The sequence below is a fragment of the Beauveria bassiana genome (genome assembly GCF_000280675.1).
Source record: "Beauveria bassiana ARSEF 2860 unplaced genomic scaffold BBA_S00030, whole genome shotgun sequence".
Lineage (NCBI taxonomy): Eukaryota > Fungi > Ascomycota > Sordariomycetes > Hypocreales > Cordycipitaceae > Beauveria > Beauveria bassiana.
This window is the reverse complement of record NW_007930865.1, coordinates 278,534-301,388: the sequence shown is the minus strand read 5'-3', so window position 1 is coordinate 301,388 and position 22,855 is coordinate 278,534. Positions and strand designations below refer to the sequence as shown.

The 22,855-nt window shown below is 52.1% G+C and overlaps 6 protein-coding genes across 6 annotated transcripts; 3 read left to right on the top strand and 3 right to left on the bottom strand.

The window, feature by feature from the left end:
- Positions 1–759: 759 nt before the first annotated feature.
- Positions 760–1,865, top strand: BBA_08082 (Golgi traffic protein SFT2, putative; the record flags this gene model as incomplete). The annotated part of the gene is made up of 4 exons (XM_008603179.1): positions 760–982; positions 1,237–1,267; positions 1,515–1,665; positions 1,713–1,865. The coding sequence occupies 4 exons, from the start codon at positions 760–762 to the stop codon at positions 1,863–1,865; spliced, it is 558 nt and encodes a 185-aa protein (XP_008601401.1).
- Positions 1,866–7,137: 5,272 nt separating this feature from the next.
- Positions 7,138–9,322, top strand: BBA_08081 (La domain-containing protein; the record flags this gene model as incomplete). The annotated part of the gene is made up of 2 exons (XM_008603178.1): positions 7,138–8,289; positions 8,342–9,322. 2 exons carry the CDS (start codon positions 7,138–7,140, stop codon positions 9,320–9,322), a joined length of 2,133 nt encoding a protein of 710 aa, XP_008601400.1.
- A 2,781-nt stretch (positions 9,323–12,103) lies between these two features.
- BBA_08080 (uncharacterized protein) lies at positions 12,104–13,339 on the bottom strand (the record flags this gene model as incomplete). Its single annotated transcript, XM_008603177.1, has 1 exon — positions 12,104–13,339. The coding sequence occupies one exon, from the start codon at positions 13,337–13,339 to the stop codon at positions 12,104–12,106; it is 1,236 nt and encodes a 411-aa protein (XP_008601399.1).
- Positions 13,340–17,169: 3,830 nt separating this feature from the next.
- On the bottom strand, positions 17,170–17,786 carry BBA_08079 (p-hydroxylaminobenzoate lyase; the record flags this gene model as incomplete). Its single annotated transcript, XM_008603176.1, has 2 exons — positions 17,170–17,650; positions 17,710–17,786. The coding sequence occupies 2 exons, from the start codon at positions 17,784–17,786 to the stop codon at positions 17,170–17,172; spliced, it is 558 nt and encodes a 185-aa protein (XP_008601398.1).
- A 220-nt stretch (positions 17,787–18,006) lies between these two features.
- On the bottom strand, positions 18,007–18,646 carry BBA_08078 (uncharacterized protein; the record flags this gene model as incomplete). Its single annotated transcript, XM_008603175.1, has 3 exons — positions 18,007–18,304; positions 18,356–18,532; positions 18,594–18,646. 3 exons carry the CDS (start codon positions 18,644–18,646, stop codon positions 18,007–18,009), a joined length of 528 nt encoding a protein of 175 aa, XP_008601397.1.
- A 2,014-nt stretch (positions 18,647–20,660) lies between these two features.
- On the top strand, positions 20,661–22,775 carry BBA_08077 (uncharacterized protein; the record flags this gene model as incomplete). The annotated part of the gene is made up of 1 exon (XM_008603174.1): positions 20,661–22,775. The coding sequence occupies one exon, from the start codon at positions 20,661–20,663 to the stop codon at positions 22,773–22,775; it is 2,115 nt and encodes a 704-aa protein (XP_008601396.1).
- Positions 22,776–22,855: the final 80 nt, after the last annotated feature.

The window sequence follows — 22,855 nt, the reverse complement described above, 5'->3', positions numbered from 1 at the left end:
GTACCTAGCGGCTCGCCCTCCCTGCAAGCCTTCACACTAAAGCTTCTACTGTAGCATCCGACCCGCACCTGCCAATCATGTGCCACCTCCTCTCCAGCGGACTTGGCTGGTCTCTTACACACCAGTGACACCACCAACTCCTTCACTTCGTGTCTCTTCAACCACTGAGCCTCTACTTGCTGCAACGCAGCTCTAATGTAAGACCATATTATTCCCTTCACACGCTCCGCTTGCTATCTGCCCCATCCCTGACACCCTGTTACACAACCTGGAGGGCCATTCCTCCCGCCTGGCGAGGCAAATGAATCCACTGCTTCCGTCGCGCATGGGCTATCACCGTTTGGCTTCTTCGGCTTGCACACGCTGTCACGGCCAGCATCTGTACGCGCGAATCCGTTCGTGGTGCCATGAAATGCCGCCATCTATTGTCTATATCTGTCATCGTGTTGCGCGGTCAGCTACGCAACGCCTGCCACCTTCTCAATTCTCTCTCCCCCCCTTTTGCCCACGTCTCGGCCCTCTGCAACTCTTTATCTCTCTCGCCCTGTTTGACTGACGAAACAAGACAGCTAGTCTCGACACACGCGCCCCCCGAGACTTGGCGAGATCATCTCGCTTCTCTTTCGACCTTGCACGACTTTAGCTTTGCGACATACTTTAGAGATTGCCCGCCCATTGTTGGAGAGCAACTCACCATTCACGTCGATCGTCTCGCCAGTAGCTGTACCGCTTCTACAGGTGCCCATCTCGATCGCTACGATGGCTTCCTCATCATTCCGAGATTCAATAAACTCGCTTGGCTGGTCGCGCGCCACCGAAGAGCCCGTGAACACCTCGAGAGATACGGGCCTCTTCTCCAGTATCCAGAACTTGAACCCATTTCAAGATCGCGGGTATTTGCAGCTGCCCACTCACGAAACGTCGCCGGGTGCGCCTTTGCCTGCGTCAAGTCGTCGTGAGGAGGAAGAAGGCTGGTTCATCCGTGAGTCGGGTCCCTGCGTATCCGCCACCCACCCATGCCCTTGCAGGCGGAACAACCTGTTTTGCCTCCATTCTGCCTGCGCCCCTCTTCACCTCCCGCGATAGCTGCATGTGATGCGGGCGGGACGCCTCGTGGCCTACCGTGGCTAACTCTTTGCGTTATAGTCAGTCGCTGGGATAGACTCTTAGTTTTCGCTGCTTGTAACCTTGCAGCACTTGCATGCTTCGTCATATGCTTTACTCTATTCCCCATAGTCGCCACTCGCCCGCGCAAGTTTGTTCTCTTGTAGGTTCTTCTCGCACCTCGGCACCTGCTCATCGTCCATTTCTCGTACCTTCTTCAATGCTTGTAACCTTTCCCTTTCAAGAAGATGATTTCTGCCTCAACCACTGCCCTTCTGTGCCGCCTCGTCGCGCGGCTGCTGGCTATCCTTGGTTTCCTGTCGGGCAGCTTGTCGGCTTCGCACATGAGCCATGCACGTCATGCGTCTTTCTTCTCCCCTTTGCCCTATCTTGTATGCTAATCATTGCAGATGGACTGTGGGATCCAGTCTGTTCTTAGCGTCCTTTGCGGCCGTCATGGGCCCCATGAACTATGTCTATCATCTTTTGTCGACACCTAGACTGCCCTTTACTGCGGCCTACTTTGGATCCATTATAATGACGTTGGCTTTTGCCATTAAAGTGAGCACCTGATCCCGTGCGTTGACGTCCTGTGCTAACCCCCACAGTTACAGAACACCATTCTCACGCTGCTTTCAGCCCTTGTACAGCTCGCCGCCCTTGCTTGGTATCTCGTCAGCTATTTTCCAATGGGAGCAGCCGGTCTGCGCCTGGCGACGACGTTTGGGGCCAGGCAAGCGACATCTTGGATGAGTGGCTAACTGCGCGCCGCGCCCGCGGCACATCGCGGCGCAAACTGTAAAACCTGACTCATTCATCCTCTCACGGCTAGTTTTCTCATTTGCTGAGGAACTAACCCTTAAAGCTCTCTGACCTGCGGCGTTGACTGCGGGCATTTGTATCAAGGGCTTACGCTATATTGATGTGCAATGTATAACCAGAAATGTCATAATAAAGATACACGCACGTTTCAAGGCGGAATACTTTAGAATAATCGCTGTGCAATGAATCATCTAAGTATGCTGCGAAAGAGCCAGGGAGCAGAGTTGAGCCAATGTGACTGCCATGTAGCCGCCAGCCAATACGGCAATGATATCGAGGACTGAATGCGAAACGTGAGGAGTCGGGAATTCCGGCGATGGCAAGGCATCGGCTTCATCTATGAAATGATTCATCCGCTCAAGATGACGACGGAAAATAGGCCGATAGGTCGGAGATGCTACGTAAGATTGGTTGCGAACGTTAGTTCAGCCAATGAGGTGTTACACGAGACAAAGTTACACTGTATGGCGCGGCACTATAATAGAAACCTGATGAACGTGACAGCCCAGCTAAAACTCTTCGCTACTGGCAGAGTGTCAATACAAAAGAAAAACCACGACATGGACATGCGAGATACTGCTTGGCCGTTATGGAATTCGCGACTTGGGGAGGTGCATGCACAAGGATCGGCCCAAGTAGTGCTAGCCGCCGGGTGGTGCTGCAAGGGAGGCGTTGACCCCGATTCGGGGTGCCTGAAACAAATGCGGGATGGAATGTGAGCGGATGTACGGATATAAGATGGCCTTTTGCCCAAGGTCGCAAGCCGCATGTCCAACCCATGTGTCCATCAACTGCCCTCTTGCTGCTTCGTCCTTGGCACATGTGGTGAGACCTCTGTGGTGCAGACACGTATCCGTCGACAATCATCTAAACCAAGCAAAGCGTCATGTACTGATATGAATAGACCTACCCCAATTTCTAAGATGGTTTAGACCTTTCCGTACAGCTAAAACAGTTTCAGGGAGTGTTTGCGTTTGACTGGAAGCAGCAATCAACTAACGAAGACCGCGTCGTCCCTAGGCTGGTGTTGCTGCGTTTGCGGCGTCGGACGCCTATTTTCTATGCTCGTCCCTGCACTATCAGATCGGCTGCTACATGCCTCCAAAAGGCAAATGTGCGCTAATTACAGATCATAGCGCCTAAGCTACCATTTCTACTAGCGTTTGTCGACGTTGCTACACTCAACGCTGATCTTGGCGAACGCACTTCTCGCGGCCCTTCAATGTGCTAAGATACACTTTCTAAGCGGAGCACCTATCATATTCCTGCGTCGTTGGAATTCAGGACCGGCTAGGTAGCTAACACAGAAAAGCTAGAAGCACCTTGACAGATGCGCCCGAGCTAAAGTGACATGCATCGAAGCCGCTAGCATGTGGAAGAAGAGCAGCTTCTACCCGCGCCAGAGTTCATGTGCTCGACGGCAAAATCGGGCGACCATTCTACTCACATGCAGAGTTTGGACCCTGCGTTCCAGAAAGACGCTGAAAATAAGGCACAAAATACAGTGAAATAGGCGAATGCCAGATGCTCTCGGCAAGAACGAGCCCCGTTGCTCCAACGCATGCTCTGTTGCCTGTACGTGAGTGAGTGAGGCCACGACACCCTCGCACAAGGTTTGCACCATGACGAAACCTAACTTGACAGCCGGCTTGGCAGAGGGAATGCAAACTCGATGAATCTATATGGCCAAGTTTGCTTGCGTCTCTGCACATGCCGTCTCCAGTTACTTTGAGCAGAATCGTCAAGGTACATTGTATTTACTTTTGCATTCTTTTTGGCCACACAAGTATGTTGACAGAGGTGTCCTTCAGGTGTCAGCTCCAGTTCATTACATACCTAGGTAGGTAGCCGCCGGTCGTGTGACCATAGGAATGCTCAACGGTCTTTATTGTCGGCTTTGGAAATTGCCGTGCGGAAGAGGAGACTTGATACAATCTCGCCAATGGAGAAAATCCCCGCCATGCTGCTTATTAGCCATGAGAGAGTATGGGCTTGGATTGTATGGATGTATTTTGTGTAACCACCCTATGTGGTCTAGATAATATGCCCAAGGCACATAAGTACCAAGGCACATAAGTACCACTGCTTGCTGCTTTGAGGCAGCGACGCTAAAGCAGAGTTAGCCCCCAACGGCCTTCCTGATTCACCTATGCCACCACGGCGTCACGGATTTGACTTATCTTCCCAATCGATGGATGGATGTGTGCGTGTGTATACGTGCTGTATGTGTGGCTGGTTTGGGTGTAGGGTGACAAGATGGAAAGATGTAAAGATGGCTAGATGGCAAGATGCCTCATCTTTTCGGAGTGGGCAACTATCGCCGGGCAACCTCATACATTGTGATGCCGCGCGCTCTCTTATTCATCTACGGGATTGCCCTACTGGCTGGGCTACCAGGACATGTATAGGTGTATAGTTGAAAATATTATTCTGATCATTTATTCCATCCCTAATAGCTATGCATAATTGGCTACCTACCAACCTAGGTAGCTGGCTACCTGTGGCTGTTTCAGCAAACCGCAACCACACAGCACCAGACCTCTTGGGAGCATTAAATTCACACTTGAGAGGCTATTCACCTACCTACCTAGGTATCAGCCACATTGGCAAGCATAATGCGCGAAAACTTCTTCTCGATCGACTTGTACCTCTCTTACTAAACCACCCTCCCCTCTCGCTCAGCTACATATACTTAACTATTTTTTTGCAACGCATTCCGCGCGCCTCAAAAACATAGTGGTGGGCTCGGTATGACGCATAATGGCAAATCAAACAAACTCCTTTGCCATCTGTCAGGGTGCACTGTCAGATGCATTCTGCAAGCATGTCGTGTATTGACTCGCGAGGATCCTTTCGAGCGAGGTTTCTGCAAACTTTCCTCATCGATCCCCTTGGCTCGGCCAGAGGGGGGGTAGAATAAAAAAGAAAGAGCCCATTTGTGGTTTTCATGCCCGCGGCTCCACATGTTCTGGATATTCGTTCAACGTCGGTGTGGGGAGCGAAGACAAAGATGAGAAAAAATTGCTGCTGTCGAATTTCTCGAGAAAGTCTCAAGCAGACTCTAGCAAAATGCGCGATTAACGCACCTTGACACCCAAACGAGTCAAGTCACCCTTCGACGAGACAGCCTCGCTCAGCATGACTCTCCTCCGATGATTTTCACCACTGTAACACACCCAAATGTGAGCGAGCCTTGGCTGCTCTATTGATTACGAGGAGAGGGCCCTATGCAAGCCACCCTTCTCTTCCCGTAGACATGCCGAGCACCCGCATCAAACAAGTTGTTTGAGGGAACATGGGGATTGGAAAATGCCACCGCTTGCCCTCTAGAATTTTTCCCCGCTGGTCCGTGGTCAACATGCACCTGAGCAGAGGAAGAGGAATGGAAGTAGGAGGGCACCTGGCACCTCATCTGCATCTAGCGGAAGGCTGCAACAGACAGTCCGTCTGGCGCTGTAAGCCTGTGGCGCCTGGGACGAGACAGGAGGGACGAAGGCAGCCACAGTAAAAATACGTAGGAACAACAACGCTTGTGCAAGGACAGAGAGGAGGGGCACGATCCACCATAGCTGATGCGCTTCATATACAGTATTTCCTCGTGCAGAATACCTATTTTTCTTGTTGATATTTATTCCTCAAGAATGCTTTCAAACCACCAAGTGTCCGGTGCAGTCTGTGTCATGCCTCATTGGCGCCTCAGTGTGCGAGCCCCATACGGCCACCCATGTTTCCAGCGGATGGATAAATATTTTTAGGTACCTAAATAGTGGCCGTAGCGTGCCAAACTGCGCTGTTTGGCCGGCCGTCCAATCCCGGGACTTCCCCGCCCCAGAGGGATACCTTCTGCAGGCTTTTGTAACTTGACGTGTTCATTAGCTACAGTTTATGTTGCGGGAGGTCGATGATGGCTGAGGCAAGGCAGAGGATGACAATACCTCAGTTACCTTGCAGAGGTTGAATACCCACCTAGGTAGGTAGGACGAGCACACAGAGAAGGCATCGAATAGTACCTACCTACATAGGTAAGTACCTGCTCAGTGAGTTGTAGGGCACAGATAAATGAGTATCTAGGTAGAGTAGGTATGTACCCCTTCTTAGGGTAGGTCAAAGAGGAGACGAGGGGAAACCTCTGCGTACCTAGGTAGGTAGGTAGGCCAGTATTACATTGCTTGGGTAGGTAGTACCTAGGTAGGTTTGTAGGTAGGTAGTTCTAGCCTACTGTACATTGTTAGCCCAGCCCAGAAAAATTTATTACTTCACACACAGCGAAAATTATTAACCTGCCTTGGCTTCTGCCGGACACTCCCTCTCTTCTCCCTCTCAAACTCTCGTTAGCCCTGCCGACGGAGCCGTCTCTTCTCTCTTCGTGTCTTGTTCGTTCGCATCTCCCCTCCCCTCCTGCAGCGTCTGTCTATCCTCGCCAATTCGCTCCTCATCTAACATTTCCCGCCCTAGCCTCGTGCGAGAAATCCTGCCTAGCCCTTGGGACTGCGCTTCGACAATCAAACTTGCCTTTCGATTCGAACGAGCCGACCTCCGACGAGGAAGCGCAGCAGGCTTTTCTTGACCACAACTTTTCTTCCTCTGCTACCTGCATGCCCAGGAGAGCAAAAAAATACAACAAAAAAAGTACCAACGCCGCCGAGATTCAGTTGCTTGCCAGTCTCTACCCTCATCGGTTTTTTTTTCTGAGTTCTTCCGCTCTACGTTTTCATCCACGACCTGTCGCCTTTGTCTCGCCAGAGAACACAGACGACGGACTCGCATCTGTTTGTTGTTCGGTTCGGTTGCACCAGCCTTCTTGCCCGACCCACGACCAACGCCGCCGTCTCTTATTTTTCCGTTTGCCGCGACCACAACTTTCCGCGCGTCTTTACCTCCCAACTTCTTCGCCCGCTTCGATCGATTCTTGCTCTTTTGGAACAGCCCCTTCCCTCGTTCTTTCGGCGCCCCCGCGACAGAGCCGAGGCCCTACAGCTCTTCCTGTCCTGGTCGACGATCGAGAGCCGGATACCCTCAGGGTTCTGCTGACTCGGGAGATCGTTGAATCCCTTCATCTTGGTCGGTGACGACTTGTGACAAACTTCAGCTTGACACATTTCCTACGTTATCCCGTAGGCTTTGCCAGGCTTGTCCGATTTTCTTTCTCCGCCGCGACGATTTCAGCTCCAGCTCCGCTGCTAGCTCATCCGCTGCATTGCTTTTCTCATCATGGCTGCCGCTTCGACCTTCTCTTACGCACAGGCGGCAAAGGGTCAAAATTCCACTCCCGAATCTCCGCAGTCTACTTCCCAGGCCACGGACTCGCTCTCCACGATTCCTGCGTTCGCTATTACGCCGCTAGATGACGCCTCCGTGGCAGACTCGAGCAAGCAGGACAGCATCGCCACCTCTGCCGACAAGCATGAAGCTGCCAGTACAGTCGGTTCCGAGAGCGATATATCCGAGTCTGTCATTTCTAGACGCACAGATAAGCGCGAGCAGGAACTGAGCCGATTAGAGCGTCCCTGGCGTAGAACCGACAGGGAAGGCCAGCCTTCGACCCAATCCCATGACGACGCCGACTCAAAACGCCGAAAGGGCAAGAAGAAAGGTGCCGACAAACCCGCTGAGGAGGAGGAGCCCAAAGTCGAACTGACTGAAGCTCCCGTTCCCTCTGTCAACATCTGGCAGCAGCGAAGAGAGGCTGCCGCAGCCGCCAAAGTTGTCAAGCCAGATGATGCCAATAGCACCACCGCCTTGGAGGACGTCAAGCCTCCTTTCAAAGTCACCGACTTTGCCGGTGCCGTCAATGGGCACAAAAGCACCCGCAAGGTCGATATTCCGCGCCCAGAGCGTGCTAGCCGCGGCGTCAGGGTGGCCGACAAAGAGGCAAGAGAAGGTAAAGGCGAGCTACCCCCTCCTGTTGAAGATGCCATGCTGTGGCCTACTCCCGAGACTGCTGTCCAGGAAGATAGGGACAGTAAAAAGAAGAATGATGCCAAGACTGAACTCAAGGAGTCTCAGGAGGACGCTGGCAAACCTCGCTCTAAGGAAAAGTGGGTTACCTACGACTATGTTCCCACCGTCAATTTTGAGACGCAGTTGCCGCAGATGCGCAACACCAAACCGCGCGGTGGCGCCCGCAATATCAACGGCAGCCGCCCCAACGCCACAGGCCAGGCTGGCGACAAAACAGCATCTGCGACCTCTGCCGCTAAGATCAACGACAGACGACAGAGCACAGCGAACGTCGCCCCTCGCACCGGTTCACAGCCCCCGGGCAAGAGAGCCTCCGTTGACGTTGCTACTTTACGTGAGCAGCGCAAGGTTTCTGGCAGCGCTGCCAGTGAAAAGGCCAAGGATGCCACTCCTGCCTCTGCTGTACGTCGGGTCCATCACCTGACTCTTATCTTTGACTAACAAGTTTCAGCAGGAGCAGACGCAAGCACCACGGGAACGTGCTGATGGCCGTGCCGATAGAGGCCGCGGTGGATACAGAGGACGTGGTGGCCACCACACCAACTCGCACTCCCAACACCAGCATGTCGCTTCTTTTAATGGCAACGGACCTGCCGGCAGCCGCCCACAGGGCCCTTATAGCCCACCTCCTCGTGGTGGTCACGGTCAAATGTTCATGCCTCCCTCGCAAAGAGGACGTGGTGGTCGCAGTAACGCCGCCAACTTTCACCGCATGTCGTTACCCAATGGCCGCCTTCCTCCTGTTCAGACTCAGTTTGCCTCATATGAGTACTCGATGGCTCCTATCAGCGCCGTGCCCTTCCAGCCTCAGCCCTATTGGGACAACATGATGGTTCCCGTTCTCAAGAACCAAATCGAGTACTACTTCTCAATCGAGAACCTGTGCAAGGACATGTATCTCCGCCAAAGAATGGACTCTCAAGGATTTGTACCATTGCACTTCATTGCCGCCTTCAAACGCGTCCGCGAGTTATCAGCTGACATCGGCATGCTTCGCGTCGTTTGCGAGATGTCCTTGGATGTTGACCTGGTCGTTGGAGAGGACGAAATCGAGCGTGTGCGTAGAAGAGACGGCTGGGAAAGCTTCGTTCTGCCTCTCAAGGATCGTGACGACTTGGCTAGAAATCACGGCCCCGTGAAGCTTTCCTTCAAAAATCGTGCCCCTTACACGATGCCACCTCAATTCAACGGCATACAAGTACCTTATGGCGTTCCCTCTTCACCTGCGTTTATACCGCAGGAGCAACTGCAGCAGTTTGATCACCATGCTATGAATGGTGTCAACGGACACAGTCAGAAGGGTTCGCAGCTCTCAGCCGCTGTCCCGGACTTTGCACCATCAGGGGCTGTTCAGAACCCTGCGGCCAAAGCGAATGGTACCGTCAACGGCATCTACGAAAAGCAAAATAGTGTTCACGCCGGGGCTGAGGCGTAAGAGCGATCATCTGCCGCTTATCGCCCATGGACGCCCTGCAATATCATGCCGAACAGTGGTACGGCAGATCAAGCATGCAGAGCAACTTGCGATAGATCAGCAGCTGCTCTTCAACAAGATTTCGTTTGTATCTTGTTGGCATGATGGTTAAAGCGAGCGAGACTTGTGAGTCTCGAATTAGACGGCATGTAGTTATTCAGAGCCTCGTGCTCTGAATCGGGACATGCTTTGACCCTGGAATTTGGGTACCAAAAGTTTGACAAGGCAAAGGGTCACGGCGTTTGCATCAGGGTTTTCCGAAAATTGAGTCACTGGCTTGATTAAGTGAGCTGCCGAGTCCGAGCAAGGACGGTGTCGTTGGAATCCCGTCACCTTCCCTGGTTTTCTTCGGGGTTTTTGTTCTTTTTCTTCACTTTCATCATTTGACCATCTCACCATTTCGAGCGACGGGACGACGAAACTCGACACGATCTTCTAAGGTTATATAATTGTTTTTTTTTCTTCACAAAAAAAGAGCTTCGGCATCAGACATCAACATCGAAACAGCAGAAGCGTGAAAACTTATGAGGGAGACTTGACTACCGACCAATTCACCCTATCGACATATACAGTGTACCCTAACATATTTGAAAAACACAAAAACAGAGAGCACAGTTGTCTTTTTTTTTTTTTTTTTGAGACGCAGCGCGCACATGATTCCGAATGGAGTCGAGCTCAAAGTGGACTTGTTTTTTCCTGGGTGTGGGCGCGATCTGCGTCTATATACTTAAGATGAGCCGCTTTTCCGGTTTTTACTGTCAGCTCTCATATCTTTCGACACCACTTTATCGCATTTTAAACGCGCAATCATCTGTTTCGCCAATTCATCACTAGGATGCACGTTGGTCCTTTTCGCTTTTTCTTGCTGTGTTATCGGAAGAAGAATTATTAAATTGTGTGATGAGATGGTCTACACAACTATACTCGGGCATCAAATCTACCAAGAAGCTGCCTAAAAACGTTTTCTTTTCTGATTTGGATGGTCCCTACCCTTGAGTTGTTTTCTTCGCGTTTCATAATCGATTTATCTTCTGTCTTGAGTCATCTGGACTTGGTTCAAGGGTTATAAGAAAGGGAGAAAGCGATGTTGGATTGTACGATATAGGAAGTAAACTAAATAAACGCGCAATCATTGAGAACAAAAGTACATAATTAGCTCTCATCAAAATTCACTACTCGGCATATCCATGACCGGGAGCGTACATCGGGCATTGGTGATATCTGAGCCTGTGCGCACAACTTACATATGATGAGTAGTCGTTTGTTTGCTCTCGGCATGTTGAAAAGTGTTTGACGGGCGATGATTATATAGTATTGCTCGTCGCGACGCCCTTCGACATAGCGCGCGGCCTTCAGAGATGCGCCGAGAGAGACGATGGACAAGAAGGGTGATAAGCATGGGAGTATGGCAGGGCAGAACACGAAGCGAACATGTTTCCGTCACAGCCTCTAGCCCGGGACTATTCGTCTTCGCAGGCGGACCCCTCGAGCAATATTATTGCGGCTGGGTGGAGGCCACTTCATAGCTGTTTCATGCCACCACGTTTGCACCAAATCATTGACAAGGGTTCCAAGACATTACACATCAAGCAGAGTGCATGGCTGAAAGGCTCATGTCTGAGGATTGGCTCACGCAACATTCAACAGACTCAATGTGACGTGGCGGTCGCGTAAATTATTCGCTATCGTCGCAGAAAGTGTTTCCCTGGTATGGGCTTCACGCTTGAAATCGTAGATTATAGGGTCAGAGGCGGACTTGTACAATAAGGCCTATGAGTCGGTGCGAGTGCTTGCCACGAACGTGTGATCGACTCTTCTGCCCATCGGTTGGCCCGATTTCGTCAGCAAGGCACACGACATCGGCGGCGGCGACCTGCGCTGCATGTAAGCATGAGGTAAAAGGAACCCGTATATGCGCGAAAGAAGATGTTCGAATGGAAATACATTTACAAAGGTCTCGAAATGTGTCGCGGCCTAAAAGCTCGTGTTTTCAATCGCTGCAATGCTCTTCATTGTACGCTGTTAACATGTATTAAAGTACGTAGCTTTGAGTTTACTCAGACTGCCAAAGACAGATTGAGAAATACCTTGCCGGCCTGGCAACGCAGGTGATGAGGCCACCAAGCCCACTAATGCTGCGGCAACGACTACAGAAGAGAGAAAGGCTAGATTCAATATTTGAAATAGTATAGTGCAAAACTTGAAATCTCAATTTCCAACACACTAGAATCTGTAAACTATTCCGTCTGCCGGGTGATGCTTTGCCTTCAGACCTTCCTAGTATCTAAGCGGAGGAATGGCGCCTCGTAGCCCATCACCTCAGTCCCTTTGCGATGAATAATGAAGCGATTTCGTGGCTCTCCGTCGCAATGGATATAGCCACACTGTGCACAGCCCAAATACTCGTGTCTGTCCAGCGCGGAGCCTGGCAGGTCCATGGCGCGTGGCACGAAAAGGTTAGGCCACAGGCGCCGGACTTCCTAGATACCAGAACTGAGCTGAATCAGTACACCCTAAGCGAGCGAAGAAGAGAGAAGAATGGGGCTCATGCTACCTGAATGAGTCAATGTCTACATTTGAGGGTTCATGGTATAAATGAAATCATATATACAACTAGTCATCTGACCGTATAGCTTCATAATAATATCAATAGCTCCATTATCAATCAAACAAGGTCGGAACTCTTTATAGCGACACTGTGCCTGCTTCTCTTCTTCTCTCATTGCCATGTCTTTCGTGCATCTACGGCGCAAGTTGGCAGTTGCGGTCAAAAAAGGACCATTGCCAGCCAGTATACGCGCCGCCAATATTGAGCGAGGTGATGGGCGTGTCGAACAGCCAGCAGTTGTGTTCGTTGCCGTCGAGCGAGCCGGCCTCAAACGTCTGGCAGCCGCTGTTGGCCTGGCACGCCTGCTGACAGTCGCCGAGCGTCTGGAGACGCAGGCTTTCAATGGGCTTGGTGATGAAGCTGCCCTGGAGGCCGCAGCGCGAGGTGACGTCGCAGTCGCGGTCGTAAAAGGTCCAGCTGAAGCCGTCCTGCGCGGAGCCAATCTCCATGTCGGAAAGGCTGTGCGCAAAGAGCCAGCAATTGTTGCCGTCGCCATCGACGGTGCCAGCCTCAAACGACTTGCACAGGCTGCCGCGCGCGCGGCACGCCGATGCGCAGTCGTCGATGCTGTCGGCCTTGGTGGCGTGGCTAGGCGGCGTCACGAAGCTGCCCGCCACACCGCACCGCGTGCTTGTCGAAGTCGTTGTGTTGGTGGCTGTGCTGGTGTTGGAGTGAATAGAAGTGCTGTTGAGGAGCGAGCCGCTTGTTGGCAGGACGGCAGGCGTCGTCGTGGTTGACTGGTTCCGGTGACTGGTGCCATTTGCGGAGCTAGATGCGAGACTGCTCGTCGGCAGCGGGACGCTGTAGTCGGTCGCATTTGCCCGTGAAAGGGTGATGCCGGCAGAAGGCGACGAAAGCCCAGACGTGATGTCGGTGGCGTTCGGCGTGATGCCAAAGGGCGTGGACCGGATAGGACTGTCGCTGCTGCTCGAGTTGCCGCTGCTGCCGGCCCCAAGGCTCGTGAACTTGGCTGCCGAGTTGACGTCAGTTGTTGAGGCCGAGCTGCTGCTGGTAGTATTTGTCGTCGAGGCAATCAAGTCGGTGGACTGGGAGCTGCTAGTCGGGTCCTCAGTAGTCGTCGTCGTCGTCGTCGTCGTGTCGTTGGTGGTGGTTATCAACGAGGTTGTCAATGTGGTGAGGGACGTCGTCGTGCTCGTCGTCGTTGTGGAAGAGCTGGTCGTTGTGGAAGAGCTGGTCGTGGTGGAAGAGGTTGTGGTTGTGGAAGAGGTTGTCGTCGTGTTGGTAAAATTCTTCCAGTTCGGGGACACAATTTCGCCCTGTTCCTGTCTGGGCGCCCAAGCATTATGGCCGTAGGCAGCACAGAGCACCACACAATGGGCCGCCGCCAACATAAGCCCCTTGGTCTGCATCTTCAACTGCCTTCTTTACAGATACAATGGAGTTGTATAGGAAGAAGAAGAAGCAGGCTGGGGAAGGAGAAGAAGGAGTGGAAACCGAATCTACATAATGGGAAGAGGGCAGTAGAAAAAGGACGGGGCCATGGACCATGGCACGGACCCAGGAAGCTTGCTCGAACATGTTATTAGCCATAGAAGAGACCCCGCCGACCAGCAAAGTTGATCTTGCTCCGGAAGAGCAAGTCTCCTCCGCACCGCGCGCGCGTCATGCAGCGAAACGGTCGATCCTCTAAGCCAAGAACAGTTTACTGGGCCGTATTCGTACGATAGAATGTAGCGGAAAAAGTGGAAACAATAAGCCACTCGCTTGGACCGACTTGTGCCAATTGCCTTGGAGACGAGACGTGCTGAGCGGAGGTCGGAGGGACTAGGACAATTTAGACTCTGGGCTTGCAGAGCCTCAGCTGCGGTGGACGGTTCCGGCTGCCCCAGCACCCAATTTTTTGCTGCTGCAAAATTTTTTTCACTCGCTTATTAGGGCCCGCTTCTTGCCTCGCTTTGACAGGGCTTGGAGCCTGACACATTGATGCTTTTCGAGACCGCGACACTGTTGATGAAGAACGATATTAAGACAATGGGATAGCACAACCGTCACTGCCTGCAGACCAGGTTAATGGCTCCGCTGACATTCTCTAGCCTGCCGGCCGGTACTGGTAGAACATCTCTAGGGACGCCACCGCCATGCGTTCCGAGGGTCAACATCTTCATATGGTGCCGAGGCAGACAGAGTTTAGGTCAAAGCGCCCCCGCACTTTTCCCCCACAAAGAGCCTCGACCTCCTCGGTTCCCCGCCCCCGGGCCCAACCCCGCAAACCACACCTGTCGAATCAATTGCCAGAGAAAATCAGGGAGGTGAGTCAATAGATGATGATAATAATTATATTAAAAACGAAACTGAACGTTTTAAAAGGTTTCCCTATGCAACCAATTCGGCCAAGCATTGTTCGTCGGATCAACATCCGTTCCAGACTATCCATACATGCATACATGCATACATGCACACATACATACATATCAGTACATACATACATACAAACATACATACATTAGTCAGTCCCCACCCTCACTGCTTCCTTGTATTTCAAATATTACTTCGTATCTCGAGGCCCGCTCAACCGCGCTGAAAGTAATACCAATAATGACAATATTGAACCAATGAAGCAACTGGACCCAAAGAAAAACCCTGCTGCCTAGCCACATGGGCTCGAAACTTTTCAGTGTGCATCGGCGTGGAAGTACCACGCACCGCCTCACATTGCAGAAATCAGATTTTGGTCTTTTCTTCCATGTGTAATATCTGTTGATTATTGGTTTTCAAGTCCACATTACTATGCTGTCCCCAGCACGCCATGCAAGGTGTCTGTGGTGAGACTTGCGTGTCGACTCGTGTGCTGGTCTTTGGTGTGCAAGTTTCTCTGCATTACAACAATGTCAAATTTACACCAAGTGGTGAATATGTCATACAGCTAAAAGCTCGGTACAAGTGGTCTCTCTCTCTATCTCATTTTTGGTTCGGGGGGCTACTTCGGCGCCACGTGGGTACAATGGCGTGGCCATGAGTATAATCGATTCAGCTTCCCCGCTGCGGCACCCCAAGTCGGCGCCAAGGTAAGAACGCTGTGGCAAACTAACAATTTATTTATACAGGAATACACATCATGAGTTGGAACGAATGAGAGAATTTTCGATCCAAATGGGACTAACCTTGTTCATCATCTTGCTACCCCATGCTGATTGTGCCTGGCCTGGGGCGAATGTCCTTGAACTTCAATCTTGACCTCGACTTTTGTTTATTAGGTTTCAAGCCCATTCTCAGCCCTCTTGGCGGGAGTTTTAGCCTACTCTTCGTAAAGACAAGCATCAAATCGATACCAGCACCGCGTAACTCTGGAAAGCAGAATGTGCTGCATGTAACAGGCTGGTACCGCGCCAAGCGGTGCCGTCACCTGAAAGCAAAAGCAGAAGAAAATTTTCGCTTTTTGTTTGCAAATGATGCGGGTTTGCCTGTGCAATGGCTCCTTGCTGGGCAATAGAAAGCCCAGCATGTTGCTATTCTGTGTCAAAGCCACCCTTTGACTCGATAACCTCCCGCAATCCTAGCTGCCTTGATTTGGACTTGATTGTAGTATCATTGCAGGAAGAGAGCCATTAAGAGTGACCGGGATATGGATAAACTGCTTGTGAAGTATCTGGCTGGGTGCATCTTTAGCTTCGACGCCATCTTTCAACATTCGGACTGCAACGATCAGAAATTCGACAACGTTGCCGGAAAAGTACTCGTTTTGCTCTATGTTCTCCGGTCGGCATTCTTGACCACACTGTAGTCGGCGTTGTCTTGTTTCCGCAGCTAGCCTCCCACAAAAGACCAGAATCCAGCGATCCGAGTTTCGATTCTACACCCGACCCTCATCAGGGGCAAAAGTTGCCCAAAGTCATTCAGCGTCAAATCGATTTCCACTTGAGTAACTCAAGTTGAAGTCGATGAATTGAGCCTTACTATAGACGAGTCTATAGACGGCATTGCAGCTCCAAACAACGGATCTCATAGCTGGGCTGGAACTTGAGTAGTGCATGTGCTGCCGACTCAATCGCCAGGCATCACTTGTCCGTCGGGCAACAATCCAAACAATCGCGAGAACTATGGCGTTCCTCTTCCGTCAAGATATGACAAACCCGTACCCACCTGACTCTAAACTTGGGATTTTTGCAGCTTAGTGCCCTTGATATGCGTAGTTGTCGTCATCAAATTTCTTTTACGGCCTCGACCAAGCGTGCTGCACAAGACTTGATAAACAAGCCATTCTCACATTTCTGCGTCAAATGCCGACAGAATATCCTCAGAATGCACTCCAGCCGCTTTCTTGGCTCTGGAAGAACATTGTCATGGGAGACTCTAGCCAGAACAGTCGAATCGACGCCGTGGTTCGGTTGAGAAGCGCAGGAGGATAGTCGCACCTGCAGTCGTCAAATATTAACGAGACAAAGGCAGTCGCTTGGTGCTCTACCAGCTTGCGATCGTGTAGTAATTACCGACCTTTTGTAAATCGTGCGCAGAGCAGTGACAGAGCGACCAGCCTATGCGTAGGGAAGCGTCGCCGCAGTGAAACGCAACGGTAAGAACAGCAATAATGATCATCATGATAAAAGCGAGACAGCGCATTCCATAACCATTTTCGGCGAAGGCAACTCCGGGTCCAGAGGCAAGTATCTGCTAGCCAGAGTCAGCAGGTCTCATCCTATGGGGAAGGACAACCCGAGTCTATAATGTTGTTACAGGTCAAAATGAACCCAACACGAAGCAGACCTCGGTAGCCATCCCAGCCAATAACGCCACGTTTTGTTGGCTTGTGAGCTACGTGTGCTCAGGGAAACTCCGTCGGTGCCACGGTATGTTCACTCCGCCCGCAACCCAAGAGCCAAGACTGACATGGTCGCTATGCTTTCGAACACTGATTATAGATGAATGTTTCATCTCGAGCGTGTATATGGATTATGGTCGCGATCTCGAATGACGGCGTTGGCAGAATTAGGGCGCCTCGAGAGAAAGTCGATAAAATTACTCGGACCAAGTCCGCAAACGAAAGGACAAAATGAGTCGGTCAACTCAGAATGATTATGGCTAGTGATTGCATTCCTTTTTCTACCATTTCTCTCATTTCGGAAAGAATAGCAAACAGTCGACGAGGATTAGAGGATCAATTTTGGGACGCACAAGGTTGGGTTAGCATGCCAACACAACAATGCATGATCATCGCCAATCCGCGATGTCTTTTCTCATACAGTTATACAGAACTTGGCTGTGGCACATCAGGAGTCACACTGTACGAAATACGCCCCGCGGGCAAGAAGAAGAGCGCCACAACCGGTCCGCCCCGCGCCTCGGGGTAGTGATGCGTGCCTGGACCGGGGGACGTCCAGCCAGCGCCCTGCCACCCGTTCATACCCTTGAGCTGCGCATCTTCGGCCATTGGTATAACGCAGTTAATCTCGCCGTACGGGTGCAGATGGTACTGGCCACGCAGAACCTCCTCGTTGCGCGTGCTTGGGTTCATGTAGACGGTAGTAATGCTGCAGAAGCGCGTGGCCTCGGTAGGCGAGCTGATACGCGTGCGGCGGTAGTTTGCGCCCTGCACCTCATCGGTGGCAACCCAACCTTCGTCATCTTCGAGGCCTGCACGTATTATGCGGGCAAAGTCGTCATAAAACTCGTTGCCGGGGCCGTATTCGTGATTAAGGCGCTCCTCGAGATCGCGGCCTGGAGTCCTGTATAGATCATGGGTCAGTGGACGATGGAGGTCTGGTGTAGGGACGCACACGCTCACAGATTCTCGATTTCGGACAGGAAATCTGCTACGCGCTGGATGAGTTTTTGGCAGTTCGGATGCGTACTTGAGGACATTTTTATAGAGTCAGGTGTCGGTGTAGACGGCGAAACGTGAGGGGTAAGCTAGGGTTATTCTACTATGCAATAGCATGTAGGTAATGCTGCTGGAATCCTTAACACACTAAAAAAGGCATTCCAGCAAGCCACTGTTATATTCAATGTATATTGTATTCAATAAGCAAGATCTTTCTTTTATCCAAATTGGATCAGTTGCATATTAGACTTGATCAGGCATTTAGGCCGCCATCACGAGGCCAGCAATTGCGGCAATGCCGGCCATAGCATTGGCTGTCGCAGCAGCGGCAGCAGCGGTGGACGGAGAACTAGTCAGCGAACTTGCCGTCCTAGAGCCGGAAGCAGAGCCAGTTATGCCAGTGCCAGTGCCAGTGCCAGTGACAGAGCCGCTCGAAGTTGTTGAATTGTGGGTGGTGACCCCGGAGCTGCCTGAGTAATGCGAGCTAGACGAGGAAGTCGAGCTCTCAGTGCTTGACGGCAAGGAAGTGGGCGTCAGAGATGATTCCGAGGTGGGAGGCCTGAAATGTGTTGGCATGACATGTTCTTCTGAAAATAGGAACCAAACTCACAAGGGGTGCGTAGTGTGTGCCGAATCGCTGGTGAGGATCGGGATGGTAATTTTGTCCGAGCCGCTGGTGGTCGAAAGCTCTGTGAAGGAGACGATTGGCTCAATAATGGAAAGACTCGCAGTAGGCGTCGTCTCGCCTCCAGTTTGAACAGGATTGCTGTTCTGCGGGGGCCGCTCGCTGTTCGAACTGTGAGCTGAGCTGAATTGAGTCTACATTGCATGGTGCCGCGAGTGCCTACCGAGGGGCGACGGCGCTGACCGCAGCGGCCAGGAAGAGGAGCGTGAAATTCATGATCAGAGATAATACGGGAGTCTCTATTTTGTGACTTTAAAATTTTATGAATGATACCTGGAGTTGGAACAGATGGCAATGGTTGGTGATATCAAAGAGAAGCTGGCAAAGCGGGTTACGCGGCACTCTAGTGGTCGAGACCGGCGATCGTTACGCTCCTGCCCGATTCGGCAGCCCCGCTAAAATGGCGAGTGCCTATTGGACGCAGAATATGATCACACTGTATTGGGCACTGTGTTGGTTTACCCTGAATACGAGATGCGCAAATGCAATAGTTGCCTATTAGGTGTGGCATATGTTGAGCGGTTTGCACCGACTATTTGCCAGGTTCAATGTCACGTGTACCTTACTAAGCACCCAAACGAAGATCAATGGGTGAAGGCTCTTTTGAAAGTATGAAGGAATTAGGCTCGTGCCAATCCGCGCCACCCGCCGTTTTAAACGGCTGCTAAATACGCATGATACGCTAAAGACCTCGCCTATGGCCGAACAACGTGGCCAAGTTCACACTAAAAACACAACACACTTTGAATAAAGGAACAGAATATTAAATCCCCGGCCTGTAAGCTTGTACGCAGCCCCAGGAGAAATCCTGTCTAGAGTGTCTGTGGCATTGCTCGCTGGCTTCTCCTTGGCCGCATAGCGTAGTTTATGGGTCTCGGAGCGGGACGAGCCTTGTTAGAACCCGCGAATGTTCAACAACGAGTCGTTTGAAAGTTGCTTTTTGTGAAATTTAAGAGTGGCAGCCCTCGAACAGCAAAACACCACAAACATGAGCAGGCGGTTGAGGTGGACGAGATGAGATGACGTCATTGGCAGGAAAGTACTTGTTGGGCTGGTATCGAGCGTGGCGCAGTGGGGACTTGGGCGAGGCGTTTCGCCAGGCAATCCATGTCTGACATTCTTTCAAGGAATAGCAATTGTGCGGCGGGCGGTGGAAGTACTGATTGCGGCTTTTCGACCAACTAGCCACCATAAAGGGGCGAACAGTTGCTTTCACCGCGTGTGCTCTTCCTTTGTCGAGCATCGAGGCTGTGTACAGAGTTAGGGTCAGCTCGGATGAAATCTTGGGTCGTTGGGGAGAAAAGAGGGATCTAGCAGAACAACATGTACGTCGAAGCCCGGGGCCGCCGATGGCGCGATTGATAGGTCATCTCTTGGCTACCAAAGTCTGCGACAAGTTGAGACGTGTCTTTAGCCGTTGCCCTTGCTACCCACTACAGCGTGTGAGTGCTTTAGCAAGAAGTAAATGAGCCGCAAGAGCCGTAAAGAGATATAGGCATAGGTAACTAGCCGCCTGCACAGCAAGGTGTAGCTGATGACGTAGTAACTACACCTAGCATTAAGCTGGCCATATCACAGCATGTATTACTTAACGTTTAACAATCAAAATCAAGAAACAGAAGTCGACGCCACTTTAATGAATGGGCCCGTTCAATCAGAGCAGGGCCTTTGCACGGTTATTACAGAACCAAGAGAGCCAACGAGATGCCGCCAGAGAGCCAGGCAACCAGGGTAGGTACGGGTACTTGTAGCCCGTGTACTCGGCAAATTCGCCGCCTGCTAGGCTGCTGCTGCCATGGCTGCCCGTCCCCAACAACATACCCCGCCAACTTCCTTCTTCTGCCGTTTTCCCCTGCCATGCTTTTGACCGCCCAGGCCAGAAGCTTTGTCCGAAACTTCGACCTGATTTATTTCGAGTCGTCAATGTTTCTTTTCACTCTTATTAGACCCGTAGTTATTACATTTATGCGCTAGCTACCTAAGTATCGTGCCCGGACTGCCCCCTGGTCCGACGCAGCCCACTCCTCCAACCTCGTCATTTGCTGGGCTTGGAGCCACTCTTCTGCAGTTATCTGACGCTTCGCCTCACACTTAACGCCCGACTTCTCCACAAGCAACTCGCCTTCTTCATCTTACATCTGCTCAGTTCATCAATTACCACAATATTTACTTCATTCATCAACATCAGACTCCACAGTTCACGTAACCAGGCAAAGAGCCCTGACTGGCCATGGCCTCCTACGATCCCTATGAGCGACAATATCCTCGCCAATATGTTCGTGAAGAGCGCAGAGAACCTGTCCGCGACAAGTTTCTCGATCCTCGCGACTTTCCCAAGACGCACTCGCACGATCTAGTAGTTCCTCGCCATGATAGCGACCTTTCTGTGGAAGAAATTCACCGCGACTTTCCACCCCCCTCGGTCAGAGATATGCGCCGTGCCCGCTCTGCCGGTCCCTGGGACGATGACTACGGCCGACCGCGTGGCTACGGCGGCCATGACCGCTATGATTCACGATATGACCATAAACGAGACCAAGACTTCGACCGTCGTCATCGTCATGGTCCAAGCAGCAGCAGCTATCAGGAAGAAGAGCGCATCAAAAAAGATAAGGCCAAGTCCAAGCAGGAAAAGATTATCGCAGCAGTCGCCGGCGCTGCTTTACTCGTTGGCGGAAAAGAACTATACGATCGCCACGAAGCGAAGGAGGGTAGCAGCGATGTCCATCGCAATCCTCTCTCCTCGGCGGCTCTCGCTGGCTTTGGCGCTCTTGCTGGATACCAGGGCGCCGAATTCTACAGCAAGCAGCAGGCTAAAAAAGACCAAAAAGCCAACCTCCTTCTTCACCGGGGCCGAGATGGCCAACTCAATGAGTACTACTCTGATGAAGAGGACGGCAAAGAGAAGAAATCCAACAAAAATTTCCTCGAGAGCGCCCTGGCTGCTACCGGTCTAGGTGCCGCTGTAAAGCAATTTACAGGCGGCGGTGACGACAAACGCTCCCGCCGCGGCAGCCCCACTGGATCCCGCGCCGGCTCCCGCGCCGGCTCTAAGGAACGTGGTGGTGGAGGTAACAAGATTCAGAAAGCTGCCATGGCCTCTCTGCTCGCCGGCGCCACCGAGGCCTTTCGCGTAGCCAAAGAGCCTGGTGGTTGGAGAGGTGAAAAGGCCAAGCGCGTGCTGACGGCCGCTGCCGGTGCTGCTACTGTTGATGCTGCTCAAGGTGGCGACAAGGGCACTTTCGGTCTCGCCGAGTCTGTTATCGGTGGTCTTGTCGGCAATCGTCTCATCAACGGCTCCAAGAGAGATATCGAGGAGGACGAAAAGACGGGCCGTAGCCGGTCTCGATCCAGGGCTCGTTCCAAGAGCGGCAGCGGCGGCGGCGGCGGTGCCGGTCTTGCTGCACTCGCTACGGCGGGTCTTGGTGCCCTTGGTGCCAAGAAGGTTCTTGATCGCTCCCGCTCCGGCAGCCACAGCCGTAGTAGACGAGCGGACTCTTATGACTCCAGAGATAGATCTCCTGATCGTCGCCGGCAGCGCAGCAGAAGCCGCAGTGTTGTCGATCGTGCCCGCAACAGCCTTGCCAAGCTTGGGATTGGCAGTGCTGGTGCTGGTCCTTCAGATGACAACCGACGACGAGACCAGGATGATTTTGACGATCGTGACCGCCACCGATCCCGGCGCCACTCCGATGATTACGACGACAGATATCGCAGAGACGGCAGAGACGAGAGGGATTACGCACGAGCACCTAGGGGCAGCCGAGACCGATCCGTCTCTCAATCTCGTCGCCGTGGAGGACGTTCCGACTACGAATCTGACACGGACCTGGGGGACTCGGACGATGATGAAAGAAGGGCGAAGAAAATGAGAGGTAAGCAATTGATCACTTCAGGTCTTGCTGGTGTTGCCACTATTCATGCTGCGCATGAGGTTTTTGAGAATTTGGAAAAGCGCAAAGCAAGGCAAAAGGCTGTCAAAAGTGGCCAACTATCCAAGGGTGATGCCAGGAAGCTGAAAACCAAGGCCTTGATCAAGGATGCCACAGCCGTGGGCATTGCCGCGCTGGGAATCAAGGGTGCCTTCACCAGTGTCAAGGAGGCCAAAGAGCTGCAGCACGAGTGTAAAAGCTTCCAGCTCGAAAAGGCCCGTCGTCACGAGAGGCGAGAGAAGCGCCGTAAACGCCAAGAAATGGGGCCACGGCGTCGGTCCGGCAGTCTTCCTGCGCCACGAAAGCAGAGATTGATTGACTGGGAAGATGACATTCCTCGTTACGACGACGAGCACTACACAAGGCGCCCTGCAGCGCCGCCACTGCGACACCACGCCTTTAAGGAGCAATGAAGCAATGGCCGTATGACAGCTTGTGTGACGGCTCGCTTGACTTTCCACGTCGGCACAGATTCTATTGGCTTCAGATTCGT